At 41.5% G+C, this 23547-nt stretch overlaps 1 protein-coding gene and 1 long non-coding RNA gene across 14 annotated transcripts in view; both read left to right on the forward strand.

Annotated features, from left to right (window-relative positions):
- Positions 1-23547, forward strand: part of LOC135498832 (uncharacterized) — a 399598-nt gene that overhangs the window by 206614 nt on the left and 169437 nt on the right. The gene's annotated exons all lie outside the window — the stretch shown is intronic.
- LOC135498848 (uncharacterized) overlaps positions 1-23547 on the forward strand; it is an 82567-nt gene that overhangs the window by 53834 nt on the left and 5186 nt on the right. For 8 of the 13 annotated variants that reach the window (XM_064789332.1, XM_064789335.1, XM_064789342.1 and 5 more), the window contains exons 2-9: positions 10500-10579; positions 19467-19647; positions 19810-20010; positions 20317-20818; positions 20975-21167; positions 21546-21788; positions 21960-22177; positions 23424-23546. In XM_064789332.1, coding sequence (XP_064645402.1) covers positions 20360-20818; positions 20975-21167; positions 21546-21788; positions 21960-22153 — 1089 coding nt within the window. In that variant the 5' untranslated portion in view covers positions 10500-10579; positions 19467-19647; positions 19810-20010; positions 20317-20359 and the 3' untranslated portion in view covers positions 22154-22177; positions 23424-23546. Of the gene's footprint in view, positions 1-10499; positions 10580-18905; positions 19648-19809; positions 20126-20316; positions 20819-20974; positions 21168-21545; positions 21789-21959; positions 22178-23423; position 23547 lie in introns of those variants that run through there. The other 5 variants (XM_064789345.1, XM_064789341.1, XM_064789338.1 and 2 more) reach the window with 5 other exon arrangements.

Genomic DNA, 23547 nt, shown 5'->3' on the forward strand with positions numbered 1-23547 from the left:
TAATCAGGACACCTCTCTATTAAGGACAGTACTTGTCAGTCCCGAGGGTGTCCTTAATAGAGAGGTTCTACTGTACGTTTATATGCAAAGGCCGAACCTGTTGGTGTCCTGAGGTCAGGCACATGGTTTGTATAAACTCGAATTATATGGCTCATTTTCACCACATGCTATATGAGAACTTTAAAACCCATGAATAAATCAAAATTCTGGCAAAGCTGGCTTTTCATTTCTGAGAGCTTTCGCTAAACCACGTCTTTGAAATTGACAAAACATTTTCTTCCGTGTTGACTTTAAAAAAACTTGTTGCAATTCTGCTGATCCGAAAAATAAAATTATAAGCTCACTAGTTTTTTTTCTTTGACAGCATTCACAAAAACCAGTTTAATCATTTTCCGAGCCATTTTGCATACTTAATTCGAATACTATTTGTCATGTTTGTCCAATGTTATCGGAAGTGTGCTGGATGGTGCACAAAAAAAGTGTCATTCGATTATAATTTGCCGTTACTTCTAATTCCGCCAGAACTTATCTGCAAGGGGTGGGATTGTTAGACATTTTGAAAAATATGACAACAGCTTGTGAAGAGGATGACAGCACATGCCATGTATAATATCATGGTTAAAATTATTCCAGATTTAGTTGGTAGATTTGCTGTCATCCGTACGAGCTGAGCGGTTTCTCGAATCAACACCATGCCAAAAACATACAATGTAGCTAAACAGGTATTACAACCCTATGATATTCCAACAAATCAGTTTATATTGGTCATGAATGGCCACGCATATAATTGGGCGCCAAAACATTCAGTCAACAGTGGTTTGATCGAGTCGATCAGGGGCGGGCTTGGGATTGGCGCTCTCACTATATCTTATCCACTGTCTTATCGGTTGATGATACTTTCACTCTCCATTATTCTCGTCATAACAACATCTATGTAATTTAAATAGCAGTGGTTGAGAATGAAAATGTTCTCGCCATCTTGAGTTAAAACTGTATGCAGTGCTAGAGAATGGAATCGTACCGGAAACATGTAGAGCGGGTTACTTCTCGAAAGTTGGCACAAACTGCTTTTTCCATTTTTTACTAATCATGGGAAGGTGTTTCCAGCCGTGCAGTCTAACATATCGCGATCGGCGTGCTCATCCGGTCGGTTTAAAATGGAAGCAGCAGCTAATCGTTAAGTTCAGCAGTTATACTGCCAGGTGTTGTTTAATTAAGAGCAACGTGTACATGTATGCACGTCAATAAGGATCTACCGATAAGGTGGTACAAAATTGGTGACAACTCGCAAAACGGAAACTCTTGCTTGATCACTGATTACCTGCTTGTATGGCAGCTTCCCAGGATCTCACTAAGCCCTCTGGAGGGTGGGAGTTGGTGTGTTCATTGTGGGTTTAAAATATGTACACGTGGAGGTCCTTCAGGTTCGAGGTATACATTTTATAGTCTGCTGTTACTGATCCCGAGAGATTCATCTTTTTACGGTTTTGCTACTCTACCGATCTTTTTATGTTTTATGAAATAAGACGTGGTTTGGTACTTGTTGGTATTCGTCTATCAATCTCAACTGAACTGGTGTTACTGATTGTACCAATTTATATATCAGGCGATCTATTTATTGCGACTCAATGCACTTGGGTTGCGTTAAGATGAAATGGCCAAGGCCATTGTGTTCACCTCCCTCACAGGCAGTTTATTAGATATGATAGAAAAAAATACCGATTATACAATTTTAGCTACCTGGTGGACAAAGCAAGAATCGAACCACCCCGAAATTCAGTCTGCGAGGTTTCATAATAGCTAGGGCTACATACTTATATACATGTATTATATATAACCAACTTCCATGTCAACAGCTCGATCCAGTAGTTACGGAACGTGCCACCTTCGGCCAATTTACGCTAGTCGACCCCTGTGAATTTGAAAAGTGAACGTGTGTAATAAAATGTCATGTACCGTCATTATATGAACCTATGATAACGATTTGGGGATGATCTGGCCCTTAGGGACAAAGCAATTTTTGTGTTTTCGGGCATCGAATCGGACCGAAATTTAGTCTGCAAGGTGTCATTTGATAGTGAAACATATGCACGAAGTTTTTAAGTTGATAAATCAAGTAGCTACAACGCGTGCCTGGCTAACGGACGACGACGACGACGACGACGACAAGCTCACAACCTCTCTTGATGACGGGTAATGTTCATATCAAATGCATTACTGAGACTTGTTGTGATCATTTACAAAATGTTTGTATTAATTAGTGGATAACATAACATTGGTCCGACCAAGGCAAGTAGTGCTGGTTTTGATAGTTTAAGTTTAGTCTATACTCGATTTGATTTGAAGAGGTACAGGAAGGTTTCATGTGGTTGATTGGATGCTGACTCTTGCCTGACGCAGGATACTTTCACTGTTCTTCTTATGATTGACACTTAGGCCTGGCTAGCTCATGCTGGTCTTCATTCGATCAACGATTACCGACATTCGCAAGCGTTTCCGGATACCAAAACTTTGCCAAACCGGCAAGTCTAATTTACATAAATGCGTCAAAAGCAAGAGGGTTAGTCAGTGGTAAACCGTTTGACGCTCCGACCCCAGCGGCACTTCAAGCCAACAAGTTACTAAAAGCGCTTCCATTCATTACCGCCGAAGTGGATTTTACCGGAGCCGAGTATGATCTGAAGGAAAATTCGGACGCCGAAAATAAAGCTTACACATGTTTGTCTCTTAACCTCTGCGGTGACACGCGCCGCACTTATAACTTGTAAAAAAACATTTTATAAGCATTTGGCAAGTTTGCCGACAGGCGCTCCTTGTCGGAACGCATAATTTCAGGCAATGCATCGACATATCTAGCCGAAGCGGACTAACTGCAGAAACTGTGTGAGTCTGAGGACATTATTCATATCTCACAAAACATCGCATGGCCCTGCAAATGGTTATACGACGTGTATATACGTCATATGGGCTGCAAAATATTCCTACGGAAGAAGAGACGATAGTCGACGAACGCCTTTTTATCTACGCATTTATGGATTAAGAGACACAACCACAATCTGACGCCGTCGCATCTATCATAAAAGGGATGTCACTTATCTCCCTACATCACTCGATAGATGACGATGAACAATTGGATCTTGCCTACGAGATCAAGTGGATGGATTAACAAAATCGTGCAGATATAACACCAAGTGTTGTGCCTCAAGGTCAAGGTTGTCTCTTCATTTATTTGATACCTGACTCGAGATCTCGATGATTGGTAAAATTAAACGTAACACAGTGGAATTGAAACAATAAAGTTCCTCGACACCACCGGATCATAGGAGAAAAAAGAAGCCATGCAGTGAATTAAGCTCTGAAGTTTACGTAGAATTTTAGAAATAACATCCTCTGTGGATGCTAAAGTTTCTAAAGTTTTCATTCTCACTATTTTATTCTTCGGAAGATCGGGCAGTCCAGTGAATCGGACACTTCCGCTCTCATTGGTTTTCATGTACGGCATGTTTTTCTTGGACACGAACACTCAAAAACTGCATCGACAAAAATATTTATAATATACTATTACTGAATATCGTCCAGACACCAAGCTTGTAAATATGGTTACATCTAATAAATGGATGCAGCCCAGGATGACTTCTTAAGTTGCGCTTTACAATATAACTTGGCTAATTGTTTCTTATCACACTTGACAAATCATTCAGTGCCATATTGCGGCGGCCGTAGTTACACCGATATTTTCGGAAATCTATTCCCCAACTGGTCAAAATTGGGCCGCTTTATTCATATATTTAGTATGTTAATTGGCTGGGTTATGCCACTTGCGTGCGCTTTTAAAATATCGCTTGTATTGGTAGTTTATCCGCTGTACATGCTAGGTAATATCAGTGTTTATTTTTTCATAGACCTCCGTCGGATGCACTGACCTTTATTCGTTCATTCTCAAATTGGAAAATCACCTTCACATCAGAAATAGCGGCCGACGTCACGGCCAAGTTCACCGCATAGCTTCATGAAAAAAAACCCTGCCCAGTTTGGCAATTTGACACCTGCGGACGAGTAACAATTGCTTTCAGTCAGCTGAGATCGCCGTTCACTAACACGACTATCGACCAAATCGAATATTGAAAAACTTAGGCCCCAATAAGCGGAACCACGTCATTAAAACTCACCTGCACACTCGTGAACTGACGTCAGTTTCGTTAAAAGAGATTTCAAGTGAAGTTCACATTGCAATCTCAGAACGGTTTGAGTCAAAGCGGTTCACGAGAAACACGTTACGAAGCGGTTTGCGTAGACTAGTTGGAAATTGGTTCGAAAATTTTACAGTGGGAGCACGTCAGACCGTTTTGATGTCTTAAATTGGTGTACAATGGCACTTTAAACCGGTTTGAGATTGCAGCGTGAACACGTCATATATGGCTCAGTCAAGTGGCAAACAATTCTACAATGATGTCAAGCTACCATCACCAAGTCAGTGCTATCAGCTTCATATCAGATAATTGTTCCTATGAGAATATATCGTTGACAACAGCCAGCACTTGGGATCTGCAATACTTGGTTAGTATTATTTGAGCAGGCACTCCGCCACCTGCCTTCGAACATGACAAAGACAATCGACTGGCTGATAGTTTTGATGACGCCTTTGCTTACCCTGAGCTGAAAGAAAGAATACAGATGTTGTATAATGTGTAAATTTTTTTGTAACGTTAGCTTTTTGGCCACAAATACGAGACTAGTTAATGTATAACGAAATCTCCGTTTCAACAATATTGATGTGTTTGGTCGGAATGCCTAATCCATAATTATTATGTAATGCTACATTCTTCTTATTGGGTCCCAAAATATTCTTGTTTCCGACATTCAGTAGATACACTGGGCTATATTATGTTTACCAATGATAAATCCTATAGTTACTTTCAACGATATTTTAAGTGTATAACACCTTCATTCACTCAGTTGTTCTTATCACCTTGAACAGATGTTATCGTAAAACGGCCGTTCACTTTTTCTGTACAAAACTGTAATACTTATATATTTCTTATGATTGATATTTCCCCATCACTCTTATAATGTCATCTGTGCCTTCAATGATTACAATGATGACAAACTGAAGAGAGTTAATGATATCATTTGCGCCTCTGATCTGCTTACCTTATATCTCTGAAAGAGAGAATACAGAAGTTGTAACGTAAACTCCTCATATCGGAAGGCCATGACAATGTCATGTCATTTTAATGACATTGTCATGGCCTCCCGACTAGTTATTAGGCACTCTATTAAAGTTAAAACTTAAATAGAGTGAGCGGCTTTTTACCTCATATGTTTGTACTTCCCTTGTTTCATTATTAGCAAACCATACTTTTGAAACATTTTTAGCTCAGCTGACAAAGTCAGCTGAGCTTGTCAAACAAGCTGCTCAGTGGCGTCCGTCTGTCAGTCCGTCCGTCCGTCCGTCCGTTAAACCCATGGTGCACATTTTGTAACCGTAAGACCTAGAGACTTCAATTTTGCATTTCTGGATACTTCTGGTCAAACTCTACTTTCAAAACAAAATTTGTCGCCATTCGACCTACTTCCTGCGAGCGAGAGCGCATGAAGGAAACTGGCCTATATCGGCCTAGGAGCGGCAGAATTAGTCGAAATATGCTTTAATATTAAGATAAAATTCTTGAAAAACTATTTTATTGAGAAAAAGTTCAAAATTTTAACAGGAGAGGGCGCTACCTGCCTTTTAATTATTTCTGCTGATTCAAATTCCCGCCCGATGACGTCAGCCATCAATGAAGTCTCCTATTTGCCAGTTCTCAAAACATGGCAGCTACACAAAAAAGCAGCAGTAGCTCCAGGAATAAATCACTGTTCACTTCAGCTTCGTAATCGATTGTACCCCCACTTTATTGTGTTTTGTGTGGTGTTCCTATTCAATCAACGATGTGAGGCCTTAATATGTTGGTTTTAATTGAGAAGGTGCATTTTAGCGGCCTACGAAATACCGAAGCGGAGACAAAATGGCGGCATGTTGTTTACTCGATCCATGTGCAATAATCTTGGAGCTCAATGACACTCAGCTCGATGACGATGGCCCGCTACCTGGCTACGGGCTAGTACTACGGTAGTCTGGTAGGCGATATTATCACCAGTTCGTTTCAGTGGTAGTCGTAAGGTCTTTAGGGACTACTTTCAGAAATTAGTTCTTGAAAATTTGGCCACATTTCTGTGAAAACGATATCGGAAGTGCATGCTCTGTTATTCGCGATGACATCGCCGATGTATTTTGAAGTGGAGAATTCCCACAGTATGTGCAGTGAATCGGCATGATTCTGTTCGCCTATTAAGTTTTAGTTCTACGATTCTTTCATGAGTAAAAAGTAGACATTCTAAGCAATACAATAATGTCACTCCCATAAAAATTGATTGGAAATTGAGGGAGCTACGGCACTCTCTTCGGCAACTGACAGCGCTGAAAAAATACATTGCATACTGTACAATACCAAATAGCGTAGGGAATCACCAGAAATGACGTCATCGCTGGTCTAAATAGAAAACTACGGTGGCGCAGTAGAGCACAAGGAAAGGTTTAGCATTAACTTCGTCATGCAAGCTTCAGCAACAAAACGATTTCTCATGAATGATTTACTTGATCATCATCAGCTTGTTTCCCCTGATAGATAAAAAAAATGATTTACAATTTCCACCAAAGTTTTCTATTTTGTGTATAGTCACATGTTATTTAACTGGCAAGGAGCCAAGCAGACAATCAAAACTTACTATTGTTCAATAAAACATAATTTTCTTAACTCTGTCATATTTTTCACTTTCATACTAAACAACGCAGGTTTCCCTTCATGACCCAAGAATAATTCTTTAGACATTTTTAATGACTCGGAATCCATGCACTCTGATTCTCCATAAATGGATGTATGGTTTGACCAATTCTTGCATGACATGTCCACCAAACAAAATGTGAATGCAGTCCGGCAAAGAGGAACAACCAACCATTCACTTCGACTTTTAAAGGCTACATGGTTCCAAGAAAATACATTTATACTACCAAGTAAAAGGTTCATCCTACATTTTCGTTCATATGTAGTCTAGCATTTACTTGTTTTGGTAGCAAATACTGATTTCTAAAAATCCTTTGCTTTCACAAGAACTAAACTATTCCAATTTTTGAAGCATACTAAATACTTCAAAATCTGGAGTAAAAGCTTATGCTAGTTTTTAGCTCACCTCTTAGCAGAGGTGAGCTTATCCCATACCGTGGCGTCCGTCGTCCGTCGTCGTCGTCGTCGTCGTCGTCGTCGTCGTCGTCGTCGTCGTCGTCGTCGTCGTCGTCGTCGTCGTCGTCGTCGTCGTCGTCGTCGTCGTCGTCGTCCGTCGTCCGTTAGCAGGGCACGTTTCGTAACTGTTAGAGCTATTGAGTTGAAACTTGGTACACATGTACCCTTATGTAATGACACCTTGGAGACCAAGTTTCGGTCCGATTCGTTTCATGGTTTGGCCACCAGGGGGCCAAACGTTAAAAGTGAAAATATGCAATATCTCCCTTAATAGTGGTCGGGAAATTTTGAAAAAAATATGGTAGGTACTTCTAGCAAAGGTGCATCATATATCCTCCGGGTTTTTGATTTGATCTCCTTTTCAAGGTCACAGAGGTCAAATGGTGTAAATTGGCCGTTAGGATGTAACGATGGCACGTTTCTAAACTGCAATGACTATTGATACCAAATTTGGTACACATTTACCCCTTAGTCAGGTGATCTCAGGGACCGAAGTTTGGTCCAATATGATTCACCACTTGACCACCAGGGGGCAAAATCCAAAAACCTTAAAAGTGTGATTATTCCTTAACTTCTTGCTCGATTGCCACCAATTTGATATCATGGGTACATCTAACCACCATACAATATATGTCACACAGGTTTTTAATTTGACCTTCTTGTCAAGGTCACAGAGGTCAAATGGCGTAAATTCGCCGTCAGGCCGTAACTATGGCACGTTTCTTAACTGCAATGACTATTGATCACAAATTAAGTACACATGTACCCCTTGGTCAGGTGATCTCAGGTACCGAAGTTTGGTGCGATCTGATTTGCCGTTTGGCCTCCAGGGAGCTGGCCAAATCCTAAATTCTTCAAAATGCCATTATTCCTAGTAATGACTTGCCCGATTGGCACCAATTATATATCAGAGGTACATCTAATTCTAACAACCATTCAATGTGTCACCCGGGTCTTCTTTGATTTGACCTACTTTTCAAGGTCACAGAGGTCGAATGTACTGTAAATTGGCCATTTTGGGGAAATTGTAATTGCTTGGACCTACATCAAACCTAACACTACATGACACAATACCATGCTCTTTATCCATCTTTCCTCCACATGAGGTGAGCACAATGGCCCTGGCCATTTCATTATTATTCATATGGCCCATCAACAGGTGCATACCATAAACCATGAGAATGTTCCAACAGTGGCATAATTATGTCAACCAAAAACATTGGTACCGTAGTGAACGCAAAAGGATATCAAATACCATGGAGCATGCCATTTTCATGCATAATGAACTAAACACCGGGAAGATATTAATGATATTAACTCAGCTGAGCGCCAGGCCCTTGGGCCTCTTGTTGTCTTTTTAAAAATAGGTTTTTAGTATCAGAAGTAAGAAAGACATGATTTTTGTTAATCTCTGCCCTCAAAGGGTCAATGAATTCCTCGCGCGGGAATTTGCTTTCCCGCTCTCCGAAATGCAGTGTTGTTTTGCCGAGAAATGGGAGTCCGAAGCCTTACAAATGACGCATTTTCTCTCCCGATGTTTTAATTTTTCGAAGCGATGTTAAGAAAAGACGTTGAATGTACCCTTTGTATTATTAAAGTCATCCACCATCGTGGTTGATTTGGGCTATATTCCTAGTATAGACTCTATAGCAACAAGGAAAACAATTTCTGTGTTGATGCATGGCTCCAGGCAGTGCATATATTCATGCATTTCTCCATATGTGGAGGATCTCCGGGCTCTGGGTAACTCGCGTCCAGTTAAAACATTGGAATAGCGTTTCAGTCAGTTTTTAAATCATGAATTTTATATGCAGTTGGGTGGTGGAAACTACTAGAAACTGTAATAATTAAAGGTGACTGGAAGTAAAAAAATTGGTAAAATTACCCTAACAATGCCATTGGTAATTTAAGAGTCAAAACGCAATACTTAATAAATTTACCATATAGAAATGATTTAACACACAAAATATGCAATATCGATGTGGTGAGTTTTTGCTTAAAATTCCATTCATCTTGCATTAAGACTGTTTGTTCGATAAACCAAAAATTCAAATGCAAATACACACTAACACATTGGTCAATGAAAGCTCTGACATGTCGTAGGTTTTGATTTGGTGATTTCATCTTAGACCTGAAGCCGAAAACGGATACATTTGGCACCAAATGTTGACATACCAATAATGGAACATTACAAAAGTAAGCAATATGTGACGATTGGTTACAAGAATACTTTTGTTTTTTTTATAAAGATGAAACGAAACGCACGCCAAAAATAAATCTAACTTACGGTAACTTCATGTTTATGTTAACCAGCATATTAACTCCGGAAAAGAATGACGGCCTTCTGCCCTAAAAGCTCCTCATGATTGTTCCAAGTGGGTCTTTTAGACTTGCCACACCGAATATATTTTCAATACCTCTCCTAATATGCACTTGACAGATAAAAACACACTCGCGCCTAACTGATAGGTCTGGATCCTCCAACCTTGTCTCAGCGCTCCATTTTCAACTCTGAAATGCCGGTAAATCGCGTGTTTTTCACTGAATATTATTGAAAATATCGTCGCTCCCTCCGTGTCTCGCAAGGAACGTCGAAGTCGAAGTTCGAGAGCGGGATTTTTTGACAACCTGCCTCCCCCCTCCCCCCGGAAATAATCCTGGCGTAAACCCTGCTTGTGAGCATTTGTTACCAGCAATAGTAGCATGCTGGGGTATACATATGGAAAAATCCGTTGCGAGCTTTGCTGGCGGTTACCTTGCGAGCATGCTGGGGTATAAATGTGACGGCTCCAGTCAAGCTCGATTATTTTTTGTTCTTAATAAATGTTTGTACGAGCTGGTTTCCCCGATCGCGTTTCCGACAATTTCTTGGCGAACTCTATGTAAGCCCTGCGCTGTTAATTTTTGTATGTGGTTGTGTGTGTGTTTCCTCTCCGGGGAATGTATCGTGCAAGTAAATCGAACCAGTGTATTATTACGCTCTCATTTGCTTATAGAAATCGTTTCGGTGGCGTTTGGGAGCGAAACGATGCCATTGTATTGGAAGTGATACCTCAGTTTGTCGTTTACCACATGAAGTCAATAAATGGCCAAAAGTTCATTGCATAATCTTAATCAGGCTAAAGTTGGAGCTGACATTTGCGGCTTATCCAATTATTAAATAGATATTTGACTAATAGGTCTCGCGGTATGATTTATTGCCTCACTTTCTCTTTTCAGACAAAGACGATTTTTCGCCTGGGCCAGAATAAGGAATAAAGATGCGGTGGATACTAAATTGCAGCCCAAAACAATTTACGGTAGCGCAGCTTCTTTTCCGGGGCACCTGCCTTAGTGAAGCTTTGTCTTCACGTGGGTTCCGAGGCTGAGTTTTCTGTCTTTCCCTGCCATACCGGTATATTTTGTGAACGGCATTACCACGGTACTACATTACTACTTGCTACCGAATTAACTCTTGAGCCCCCATTGTGTATGTCGCCTTCCTATCTGCTTCGGTATGAGCAACGTTTGAAAGACAAGAAACTCAGTCCTCAGCCCACGTAATCGTATGGTGTCGATTACAATAATTCATTTTCTTATATGGTTCTCCCGACTGTCTCAGTTCTCATTTTGAAGAAAAAAAGGAAAAAAGGGAAGTTTTCGCACCAAGATCTTAAATCTATGCGCTTCTTTTCTCCGCGTTTTGAAAGGTTTTTCGGTATTTTTGTTATATTTGAGGAGATCTCGGGTGAATAAGGAAACTATTTGCATGCCACACGGTTATCTATAGTGTAAGATTGTCCAATCACTCCTTGCGAGACGATAGCTTTCGCCGAGGATGTGTCTTATCCTAATGATAAACCGAAGAAATGAATGTGATATGTTGGCGTTAATTATTTTCAAAGATACAAACAGTTCGAACAATTTATCTTTGCATTACAATGCTTTAAATGAAAGCCATTCCAGTACAGTGCGGAGCCCAGTGGTCGAATCGTGCTGCAACTTTGTCGTCCGAATCTTCTCTGTACTGATCTCTGGTCGCTCTCACACGGTGTCTGCAGAGAATGCCTCGCTTTTATTCGTGAACTGGCCAGGGGGTAATGAATATATTCAGTAGAAGATCAGAATGCGCATCAGGCCGGGGGGGGGGGGGGAGAGTCACGGTCACTGCATGAATTATCGTAATTTTTCTGGTCCCACATTACCCCCTGGTTATGGCTCAGGCTTCCACTCGTTGTCCGATTCATCTTTCAATGGTTGGTTGTACATCAGTCTCTCAATTTTGAAATTTTCTGTCGAGGGGGTCATCCATCTCTCCCGCCTATATTACTATGACTGCTTTGATTGTGTTTGGGAACCACATATGTCGTCCACGTAAAAACAACGCTTGGTTGTAGCATCAGCCCGATAATACTGTCTTTCATCGTGACATTCTGTAGTGAGGTCCGATCCAAGAGTACTGGCAAAAGCTGTTGAAAAGGTCCCTACAATTGAGCATATAATATGTTTAACATCATTATAAAGATGTCTAGTCAGCAGGACAACTTTAACAAGTTAGGAATCTATGAGTTTGTGCTTATTTGCGGACAGGATCGACTGGCACCTGATAATGCATCGTTCAAACATGACCCATGAGCGCAATCGGTTTTTCGTGTGATCGCAACAGGACACCTTCCAAGGTATTCAGTAAATCAGAACCTTTGCCAAAGTATTAGTACAGAACGTTTCCTGAAAATTGACTAGACGGAAGTTGGTCGATTACTTCTCCGGACGCAGAACCGCATGATCACCGATGAAGTATCTTGGGCACTCATGGCTTCTGTCTTGATACTGGGTATGTTTTGTCCTAGTTGGTCCATAAAGCAGCAGAAGCACTTGTTCTCCTACAATGCCAGTCAACCAAGCTCCCGAGTGACAAGCAGCAGCTGTCGATCATCCACCACCAAGACGTCTAGGTTCAGACAGAGGAAGTTTTAGCAGCTGAAATGGTGAAAACTAAACAGATTGCTGAGCAACAGATACAGGAGGCTAGGATTCAAGCCGAAATAGCTCGAAAGGAGATCCACATTAGCATGAAGATGCGGCGCCGATTGGTAGACTTGAGAGCAGAGATGTGCGCTGTGCAGTGATACTCTGAAGACGATCCAGAAGAAGAACAGTTGACAGAAGCCGCTCGCCGAACAGGCATCATTGCCTTGTATCAACCCAATTTGGCAAGCCCGGCTTGAATTACCTAGCCCGGTGTAAAAGTAAAAAGTGTCCCCCCTAGAAAAAGTGTCCGGGCCTATTGTATTCTGACAGATTATGGCATATGGTTCTATAGAGGCAATGACCGTCAATAGCTCAGCGCATAATAGAATCCTTTGTTCCCGGACAGTTTATCCTAGGACATTTTAAACTTCTACACCGGCTTGAATTGCCAAACAGGTAAAATATTCTACTTTGTTTTGCGAGCCAGAGACTTTACAACACATTAGCCAACATTAGAGCTGTGACGTCATATTTGAATTAATATGCGCATAATTAACAATGGCTGATTTCTCGCTCTCGATTCAATTTCTTTTACTAAACTGTTGTTCTTGTCAAAAATCGACGGACAGGAATATACCCGTGTGTGTTATTTAAAGTAAGCGTAATGATTGCATTGGGTACATTGCTAAGGTCATTCGCTATAACTCCAGTAGTGTTGTTGACCGCTTTGCCATTGAATGGTAATGAGCTCTTCAACGACAATACATATTAATGAGTTCGGCTCTCCATTCAGGGTAAAAAAGTCGGTGTTTGGTAAGCCAGGCTTGTCAATGGTCACTTCCTTGAGAGAATGGGCAGATGAAGATTTTGGGGTGTAAAATCATATTCAATTCGGTCCAATTGTCGCCGAAAACAGATATGTTCAACCAGATAAGGGCGAGAAACCAAACCCGTTGCATCCCTGCACTGGTGAACTTACTCAGGATATGAGCGGTAAGCTTACGAAAGAAAGTCCAGAAGTCGTGCAGAGATCCACCAAATCAGCTGACATTGATGTGAAACAAGGGCTGCCACGTCTGTTGGTGAAGTTCAACGGGACTGGTCCATGCATACCCAAGGGATGATGCGAGATTTTATCTTACTGCAAGGCACTGATGAAAGGGTTGCTTTTCAATCAAATCCACGCTGAATAACGTTGCAAAACCAGTTTCAGTCACAGTTTCATACATTGGAAGCTCAAGCATGTCAAGCTATAGTGGGTGAACCGTGGTGTCCATACACAAGACCTAGTTAACCACCATCGCCATGATATTCAGGGTCATGTTCATTCTAGACCAAGAAATGTATTATGTCAGAGTGCTCCAGCCGTCATTCATCACTCGAGCCAAGGTCATCAGAATTTAGGTCAAGGACATTTGGGAGAGAGAGACGGTTCAATTCACATGTTCAGAGCCTTCCAGTCACTCCTCAGTATTAAAGCGAGGGGCATCATAATCCTGGTCATGGTCATCCCATCTTTAGCCATTCGTTGTCCACCTGGAGGCTCTTCAGCGCGCCTTGAGCTGCCAAAGTCAGAGATAAAGGGTTTCGATGGAGACCCCTTGATCATGCCAGGATTATGATGGCGTTTTAGCAGAATGTTGAGACAAGAACATGTGACCCAGGGGAACTGTTCCAGCTTCTACGAAAACATTGCCATGGAAGGGCCAGCAATGCCATTGCGAAATATGACATGCTTTTTTCAGACCAGAGGCTAAGCACGACATTTGGTTAAACTTCGGGCAACCGCATCTGATGACGATGGAATTTAAAAAAAAGCTGAATTCACAGGACGACATTAACTATGGTGACAGGCATGAAATGAGAAGGTACACCGAGTTGTTGGAAACCACGTGTCTGTCTCTCCGTAGCATTAACAAATAGAAGAGATTGGATCATCAGACTCCTTTTTGGACGCCGTTGCCAAGTTGCCGATGCAGGATCGTCGTGCTTGGCTGAGAGAGACCGCTTCGATCCGTGAAGAGTCGAAGAAAGTCAGTTTCGCCGATGCCTTTGATTTTGTCAAGAGACTCTTGCGAGAAGTGAATGATACTAAATTTGCAGCGTGAAGCATGGAGCGAGACAAACCACCAGCTTTGAAGGAGTACTTCATATCGAAGACAAAGACTGCTGATGCGACTAATTAAGGTGCATTCAATGCGCATGCAGTGACGGTCCGGATCACTGTATTTGATAGTGTTCTACCATCCGGAAACTTCCATGGAAACAGAGGCAGGAAAAGTCAAAGGAAAAGGGCTGTGTTGCAACTGTCTGAATGCTGATGAAAAAATCAGTCACAAAAACTCAGCCAAGAAAGGCCCTTCACCGAGGGAATGTACGATGACAGGATGCAGGTCAACATCGAAACACCATACCCTTCTAATTTTTGATTATGACGATTAAGAAAAGGGCGGCAGCCCGACCAGCTCCATGACAATCAACAGCAATTTCTGCTGAGAGAAGCAGATAACAGGGTGTACTTCCTTGCCTTTCCAGTCATTATCAGGTCTCTAATCACTGGAAAAGAGATGAAAACCTTGACAGGGATGGACTCCTACTCCAGCGTCTGTCTTTGCGAAGAAGACGTTTTGCAAGAACTGTCAGTCAAACAGGATAATAAGCGAGTTGAGTTGAAGACATTGAACGGAGTGAGTGCAGGCGAAATCACTACGTTCCGCCTCAGCATTTCAGGATTAGATGGCAACAGCTGGTTTGAGATTGCAGAACTTTTCTCATGGGAGAAATTGCCCATTGGGAACAAACATTTGCCAACCAAGTAAACATGGTCAAATTACGAGCATCTCAGATATCTATCGGTCGCAGACACTCCAGTTGGAAAGCTGAAGGTGTTGATTGAAGGCAACATCCCATCTGCCTACAAGCAACTTGAATGGAGAGAAGGACCGTGACCGGACCAGCCCATCGCTGTAAGTTTCCCATGGGACTGGACACTGCTTTGAAGTCCCACTGAATGTAATCATGTCTCTGTAAAAGAACAAGAGATCAGCGAGATGCTCATGAGCTAGATTAGCTGAACTTGATCGAGTTGGGACCAAGTATCATTTCGACAAGCCAACCTCAGCAAAAGATGTGATGCGAATGAGATTCTAACTGACATCCCCAGCAAAAGAGAGCTGGCGCTAAAAAGACTTGAGGGAATCAGGACAAAGCTGAAGAAAAGAAGATTGGTGAAAGAAAAACTGACAGAATACGATGGCAATTGTGAACTCTTCAGAAAATACAGAGAGAATGGCTATGCTGAAGAGATAGCGACCAATGTGCCTGTACAATACGTGCCCTTTCACCATGTGTATCACCCAGCAAAACCTGGAAAAATGAGGATCGTGTGGGACGCTGCCACACGCCATGAGGATATACCTGCTTTAATGACCATGTTTATGCAGGAGCAGAAAGCATGAATTCGCTGCTTGGTGACTTGATAAGGTTCATGGACTTGAGGAGAAGTAGCTTCCAAGTTGACATCAATGCGATGTATAATCAGATTTACATCAGGAGGCAACATCGGAATCTGATGACGAGGTTTCTGTAGTTCAAAGATGATGAATTGGATGCAGTGCCTAAAGAGTACCAGCTCCTCAACAATTATTTTGGTGGTACACATGCTCCTGCGATGGCAGGTTATGCAGTATAAGCGACATTTTTGGACAACAAGGACGATTTCCACCCAGAACAATCCATACAGGACTTCATAACACATACGTTGTTGATGTTTCGAAGTCTTAAGAGCCAAGGCTGGCAGTCCAAGTTGTCTCAGAAATTTTTGACCTATTCACAATCAAAAGAGGTGGATTCGAGCTGGCCAAGTTTGTCACATCTTAGACAAAGATCTTCTGCTGCTGCTAGATGATCGAAAACTCCAGGCGGCATCAAGAGTGTGAGTCGATATGGGACATGAATACAATAGCAGGGGAAGAGGTGGCAGAGGATGGCGTGGATGTCGGCGTACCAACCCCTCACTTCCAAGTGTCTTGAGGTTAAGGGATCACTCCCTTGACAATTGCAGTGGTTCGGATGCTGACTCCGATGATGGTTTTAAAGTTCCCAGTTATGAACAGAAATGGTTGCGTAGACGTGAAAACTCGAGTTAAAAGGTGATCACCGGCAAATCTGGTAGCTGTGGTTTCAAGGGTGCCCCGGAGCCGGACAGTGATTTGTTCTTCTTTGAGTCGATCATTCAACTCTTACTGAGGACCTTGAGAGTCATCTCAAAAATAAGAATTTTGATATTCGCAAGCTTGCGATTGTGTCTCATGAGGAAGCCCAGTTCAGATCCTTTCGATTAACTGTGTCAAAGTCACAGTTTGGCAGGCTGTTTGATGAGAGCTTTGGCCAAAGGGTGTGCGCATTAGAAAATTAAATACCCCGCGATCGCAGCTCGGAGGATAACGACAGTAGTAATCAGTGATGGCTAGTTACGGTACTTTTGTGAACGTTAAACTGCTCTTCACCTGGTTGTCAATCATGAGCCTGTTGAATATCACAACATACAATAGTAACAGACTAGGGCCCTGTAGAAAGGAGGACATGACCGCATATAGTGACTTTATTCTTTTTCCAGAACACTGGCAATATGTTGAGCAGCTCAATAAACTGAGCGCTGACTTAGGACATAACATGAACATTCATGGTGTTTCTGGTATGGATAAGGAATCTTTGTTGGTTGGCAGACCACATGGGGGTGTCGCAATCGCCTGGAACGCGAGTTTAGGCGCTGTTGTAAAACCTGTGTAGTGGGAATCCAAACGAGTGTGTGCTGCTCAGGTCAAAAACTTGAGTCTTCATCCTGATCAGAGTGAAATTCTTTTGGTAAATGTTTATAAGCCGACCAACAGTGGTCAGCAGAATATTGGAGATTTTAACGGGGTGTTGCAAGAAATCACAGCCATTCTTGAAAGTAATCAAGCTACTGATATAATTATTGGAGGGGACTGGAATACTGACTTTAGCAGAGCTGACTCGGCTCATACTCGGGCCTTACTTGATTTCATTAAAAGGGAGAGCCTGGTCAGTGGACAGGTACCCAATACCTGTAATGCTGAATACACTTTTGAGAGTAAAATAACGGGTGAAAGACCACTAACTGATCATTTAAATGTTTCGGAAAGTGTGTTTAACTAGAACTGAGATTTTACCGGCACTCCAGAGCTGTGTATCACTTGGCCGTGAGACGGATCAAAAGGGAACAAGATAGAGATGCTGCTGAAAAATTGGGTAATTCTCTAAGGGGTAAAAACAATAAAGAATTTTGGAAACATGTCAAAAAGATCAAAGATTGGGGAGTGTAATTAATGCTGAGTTCAGTGGATCGAGGGTAAGGAGGATATTTATGAAGTGTTTGCTGACAAATTCAAAATTGTGTATAATTCCGTGCCTTATTAAAATGTTGATATGAATAATTTAAAGGAGTCAATGAGTGAAAACATCCTGTTAAAGTGTTGTGAGGGTCGGTGTAATAAAAACCACCGGGTTGGCGTTGAGGATGTGAGCCTGGGTATCAGGAAGCTTGTAAGAGGGGGAAGAAGGATAGTTCCCCTCACATTCAGTCAGATCATTTTATTCATGGAGGTCATAAATCAAATTATGTTATCTTTGCTTCTAAGCTCAATGGTCTCGCATGGATATTTTTCATGCAATATTGATATTTGTTCATTCATCGTTTCATTTTTGATGCAATGTTACACTTTTTTATGCAATGTTAAAATTTCCATTCAATGTGTGTTCATATTTGATGCAATGTTACATTTCTTTCTGCAATGTTTACTCGATAATTGTTCATTCAATATTTCATATTTGATGCAATAATTCACTTTTTTCATGCAATAATGCTCAAATTTTCATTCGATAGTTGCCCTGATAATTAATCATTCAATGTTTCGTATTGTTTCAATGTTTCACTTTTTTATGCAATAACAATTTCTAAATTTCATAAAATGATCATGTAATATTTGGCAATTATTCATTCAATGTTGGCGGAAACTTTTTCATTCAATATTTTGCGAAAATATTTATGCGAAAACTGCATTGTGGGTAATATTAGAAACGCGGACGCTGATTGGCTAATCTCGTGACAGGGAATAAGACAGACGTACCAAAAGCTCCATTGTTGTGTACATGCTGTCAATGGCTGTATATGAATGAGACTAAACCATACAATTGTGATTATCGTGACATCCTCCCTCCAAGCTCGTATCAAACGACTTTGGAAAAAGTTGTGTACAATGTGCTAGTGGTATTGTAATCCTTATGAAAATAACTGAAAGAACACAGCTCTTAGATAAAAACACAACTTGACGCAAGGGCCCAAAGCGCCGCGTAGCGGCAAAAAAGCGAAACATTTATAACGGGTCACCGTCACTTATTATTGGACTTATAGCGCATTTACGGGGTTGCAACTATTTTGCTTTATAGTGTCACCAGGAAAGAAAAGCATGCGACCTAACGCCGATCTATTTGTATAAAGTGATAATTGGAAGGTATATAGTAGGAAATATCAATAAAATAATCATTCCATGTCGTCTTTGGAGGGCATTTTTGATTGTAAAAAATGTATGTGTACGTCACCGGAGTCTCTGCAATGATAATTTTATCACAGCAGTCTCGCGCAAGTAGAAGTTCTTTACCTAAAGTTCTTCACTTATTAGTCTCAATGTCTGGCGCAAAGCCAGACGTTTTCCATTACGATTTCACTACGATGTTTGACAAGAAGGAGCAGTGCGCGAGATATGCTAATGAGCAGACTTCCCTCGCTTGAGTTTCGGAAGAATGTTCCATATCGCGCTAAGCTGACCACTGCTGACCATGACAGGCGTGCATTGGACTGGTACAGGTTGGAACTGATCATTGATTATGCTGGTGGTGACGCTTTCTGATGAGAAGTTGGTCGTGACTGATGCAGTATCCTTGGACTTGTCCACAGCATCGTTTAATCATTGCTTTTTGAGCTGCCTTGATTCTGTACTTACCCAAATACTGAGACCAAATTAATGCCTGTTGACTGTGCTTTAACAAGAGAGACTGGCGCCATGCCTAGTCTCTCTTAAAGCACAGTCAACAGACACCAACCCCCTCAGACTCAGAAACCACAAACGCCCAACCCTTCCTGCTACCTTAATACTTCTGGATTATTGGATTTATGCTGTTGACTAATAAGTACCATTTCCTTTCTTTTCAATGCAGACTGTTAATGAAGCCATTGCCAACTTAAACCAACTGCAACCTGAACAATCAAAGACTAAGAGTGATGATGACTCCAATTGCTATGATAGTGACCCTCAGATTGATTTCGAGGTGCCTGCCATGCCTGCCCCCGTAGCGCCCAGTCCCAAATTAACAAGCATTCGACTAACTAGGTCTGAAAGTGAGTTTTTTTTCCTTCAATATCCTAAACTGAGTTTTTCTTCAATATCCTAAACTGGGTGTACCCAAGTACTTCCTATGATGCTGTGATGTGCAATGCCACGTGACAAAAATGTTGACATTCATTGGAACCCATTTATCTATTGACCCACTCTTCTTGCAGTTTATGTTGTCAGCATTCCTCCAGCAGAAATGGTTTCGAGGGGACATCAAGTCCGGATGCCATATCGGTCAAAGGAAACGCAGACCACTAATTTTCAACCTGACCTCACCCACACTTCAGTGTCGATCATGGAGGTACCAAGTACGCCTGAAGCTGCATCTACCCCTCAGCCAAAATACAAGAGGAAGCGTTCTGATTCAGGTAACGATGAGGAGACTGAGCCCTTGGCAAAGCATTCTTTGTCATTTGTGGATGATGAAACCAAGGACCCCTCTTTGAATCCAAATATGTCTTTGGAAAGTTTTGCATCTACTAGGTATGTTTCATAGCACGATGTGCAAGGTTTGCAGTAGGCCTGCATAAGTTGCATTTAAACCTTTGTCATAGAGCAAGAGGAATGTAGTACCTTGTTGGAAAGGGTTTGAGTTTTCATACTAGTAAATGTAAATTATGTCAACAGATCTTTAGTATCTAAAGAGATACTTATTTTTCTTAAATCCATTTCAGTGATGCCAACAATAAGCGAGCATCCTCATCCCTGACCGAGGGCATGTGTGCAGTTTCAGTGTCCAAGCTTTTGGAGCTGTTCCACATCTGCTACAACTGCGGCTCAATGGTGACCATCACACAGTCATGCTTGTCATGTGATGGTATCTGGAAATGGCAGAGCCAGGAAATGATTGGAACGGTATATGCTGGTAACATCGGCCTATCGATGGCAATTCTTGCAGCGGGTGCTATTCCAAGCAAAGTGATAAGAGTCCTGCAATTCTGGGGCATTCGAAGCATTTCCTCCGGAGCATATTTTCGACACCAGTCAAAGTACCTGAACCAGGCAGTACGTAATGTTTGGGAGGAGGAGACCATCCAGGCACTGGCAGCTGTAGAGGACGTGGCCAAACTCTCCGGTGATGGAAGGTGCGATTCGCCCGGCCATTGTGCGAAGTATGGCTCTTACAAATTACATGACACAGGGAGAAACGCCATTGTCATGACACAACTTGTTCAGGTAAAAACTACAATTTGGCTCTCGTTGCTATTATGGCATATCTTTCCAGTAAGCCTGTTTCTGCCATCATTCACTGAGGCAGTATCCTGAAGTCATATTTGTATTACAACAACATTCATATCACTTCAGTTTTTCATGTGCCTCATTATTTTGCAGTCCACTGAGGTTAAGAACTCCTACCACATGGAGCTGGAGGGCCTGTCCCGATGTGTCGATGAAGTGAAATCATACGTCCCACATGTTAAGATAGAATTAACAACTGATGGCCACAAATCAGTGGAGAAGTGGTTGAGAGAGGAACAATCGGACACCATAAGGCATTATTTTGATGTGTGGCATGTTGCTAAAGGTGAGTACCACTATCAGTGCTGTGATATGCACACACTGACTTAGTGTCTCAACAAATATAATCTTGTTTCTCATTTCCCTATTCCGTCGGTTCTCATGTTAACTCTTTTGGATGTGGCATTGAGAAAAGATCAACAAGATTCCAGTCGTCAACCTTTACTTTTAGGTAACTTGGATTAACTTATGAATTTTATAGTATACAGTGCGTTCGGAAAAAAACTACCCACAGAAAAATGATAAAGTATTTGGGTGTTTTTTTTTCGGACGCACTGTATAAGTTATCTCTATCGCAAAATTGTGTCTAGTTCATTTAGTTAAACCATGCGACACTCCTGTCTGTCATCTAGGAAAGTTCATATTATACAATACTATACTTCAGGACTGAGGAAAAGACTCAAGCCCATAACCATGAACAGGCGGTTTCAGCTGGTCAACAAATGGCTGAAAAGTATTATCAATCACTTGTACTGGTGTGCCATGACCAGAAATAACGACCAATCATTGATCTTGGCCAAGTGGAGATCAATAGTGAACCATATAGCCGGCGTCCACACGCACGAAGAAAACGAACTGTTCCCCAAGTGTATCCACAGTCGTATTCCAAGGCAGTGGTTTAAGAAAGGTGAGTATGTGCATGCCCTTACCCTTTACCCCAAAAATGGTTGCTGTATTCATGGAATAAAGCTAGAAATTGTTTTTCCAAACTTATTTGTGTATGAAAACACTTCTGTGTTTGGATTGTTAAATCAATCTGAAGTTACTGTGGTACTCCTCTACGGTTTTTGTCCTCTAGGAACAGAAGAATACGACAAGGTGTGTGCTCTGCTACTCAACAAGAACCTTCTACATTCAATCTCAAAGCTCAGCTCGGATGGCCAGACATCTGGTTTGGAGGGATACCATAGCAGCCTTCTACACTTCGCCCAAAAGATGTACCATTTCGGAGACCTGTATTCATCCACGACCGGAAGTGTGGCAGTCACATAGAGCTTATCAAAATGTCAAGTTGTGGTAAATACATGGCTGGGATGGACCAAAGTGGAATTAATTCTCAATCTGTGGTTGATTCTCAATCTACAGAGTCAGGCCATCACAGAAATATGCTTTTTGATAATATATTTAAGAAAATGTGGTCTCACTGGTCAGTTTAGAACTTATATTTTGACAGGGCCATATCAATGCGTCAGTGACGTTTTGATGGATATGGTGTACGGAAATCATTTTTTCTCTGGCAATCGGTATTGGAATGTTTTTAAACTTTATTATGCTATTGGCAAAGCGTTGTTCTTGACACATATAAAATTTTGTGCAGATTTATTGGTCCAAGGTGTACTTTTTTTACCAACACTTATGAACAACAATGTAGACTTAATGTACACAGGTTTTAATAGAGGGCTCTGGCTTAGTAGTCAAAATGGTTGACCAAGTATGAAAATTTGACACTTGCCATGCTTGCACGCACATTTATCTTATTTTCTCTATTCTGCACGTCCTTTTCATTCCTTTTTCTTGTAGTTGAACCAATATTTATTGCATTACTGTGCATATTAACCCTTTTCAGCCGCAATCATGGATTCAGTCCTTAAAACTGAAAATAAACCAGAACAGCGAACCTGATCTGAAGTCGAATACTAGTGTAAACAGTCTGTGTATTGGACTGGGTATAGTCGTAGTTATGGGGAGACACGGTTTAAACTACCTTGGGATGGGTGCAGCAAAAAGCACAGGGCCCATAGGCTTGCTTATATTGCTTATTATGGTGGCCCCTTGCCTTTTGGACTTTATGTCTCTCACAAATGCCACAATGAATGCGCTGTGTGTCAATGTTGACCACTTGAGTTTAGAAGCGAGGGGTATTAACAACCAGAGGAAGACTTCCCTGGCTGAAAGGAAATGCTTTGGGCACTTAGATAAAAAAGACTGCTTGTTTGAGGTAAATGCAAGGTCAAACTAGTATAATAGTGAGTATAAAGTGAAGCTAGTGATATATTGTTTCTGAGCTGGATGAAATTGCTGTGTGTTGTCGAAACTGGTGGTTGTAATCTCTTGCTAGTCTCTTAGCTCTCTCCTTTAATCCACCCTCCTCTTCTAGTTCTAGGCTGTCCTTATGGTAATCCATGTCTTTAACTGCCCCCCTTCTCTTGGCTTGATAGAAAGCACGCGTTCGGATTGTCCTCACAACTCGTCATCCAATCCTAGTTTTTAGCTCGCTTTCCCATTTCTTATAGTACCATTTCCTATTGTCCATTTCTTTCAGACAATTCATTGCTGCTGCTGAAACTCGGGCACCAAGTATCTTGAGCTTCAATGGAATGGACTTTCCCCGTGTATTGTTCATGGTGTGGATTGCTGCATGAACACGACTGCGATAGTTTTTAAGG

The sequence above is a fragment of the Lineus longissimus genome, chromosome 14, assembly GCF_910592395.1.
Source record: "Lineus longissimus chromosome 14, tnLinLong1.2, whole genome shotgun sequence".
Lineage (NCBI taxonomy): Eukaryota > Metazoa > Nemertea > Pilidiophora > Heteronemertea > Lineidae > Lineus > Lineus longissimus.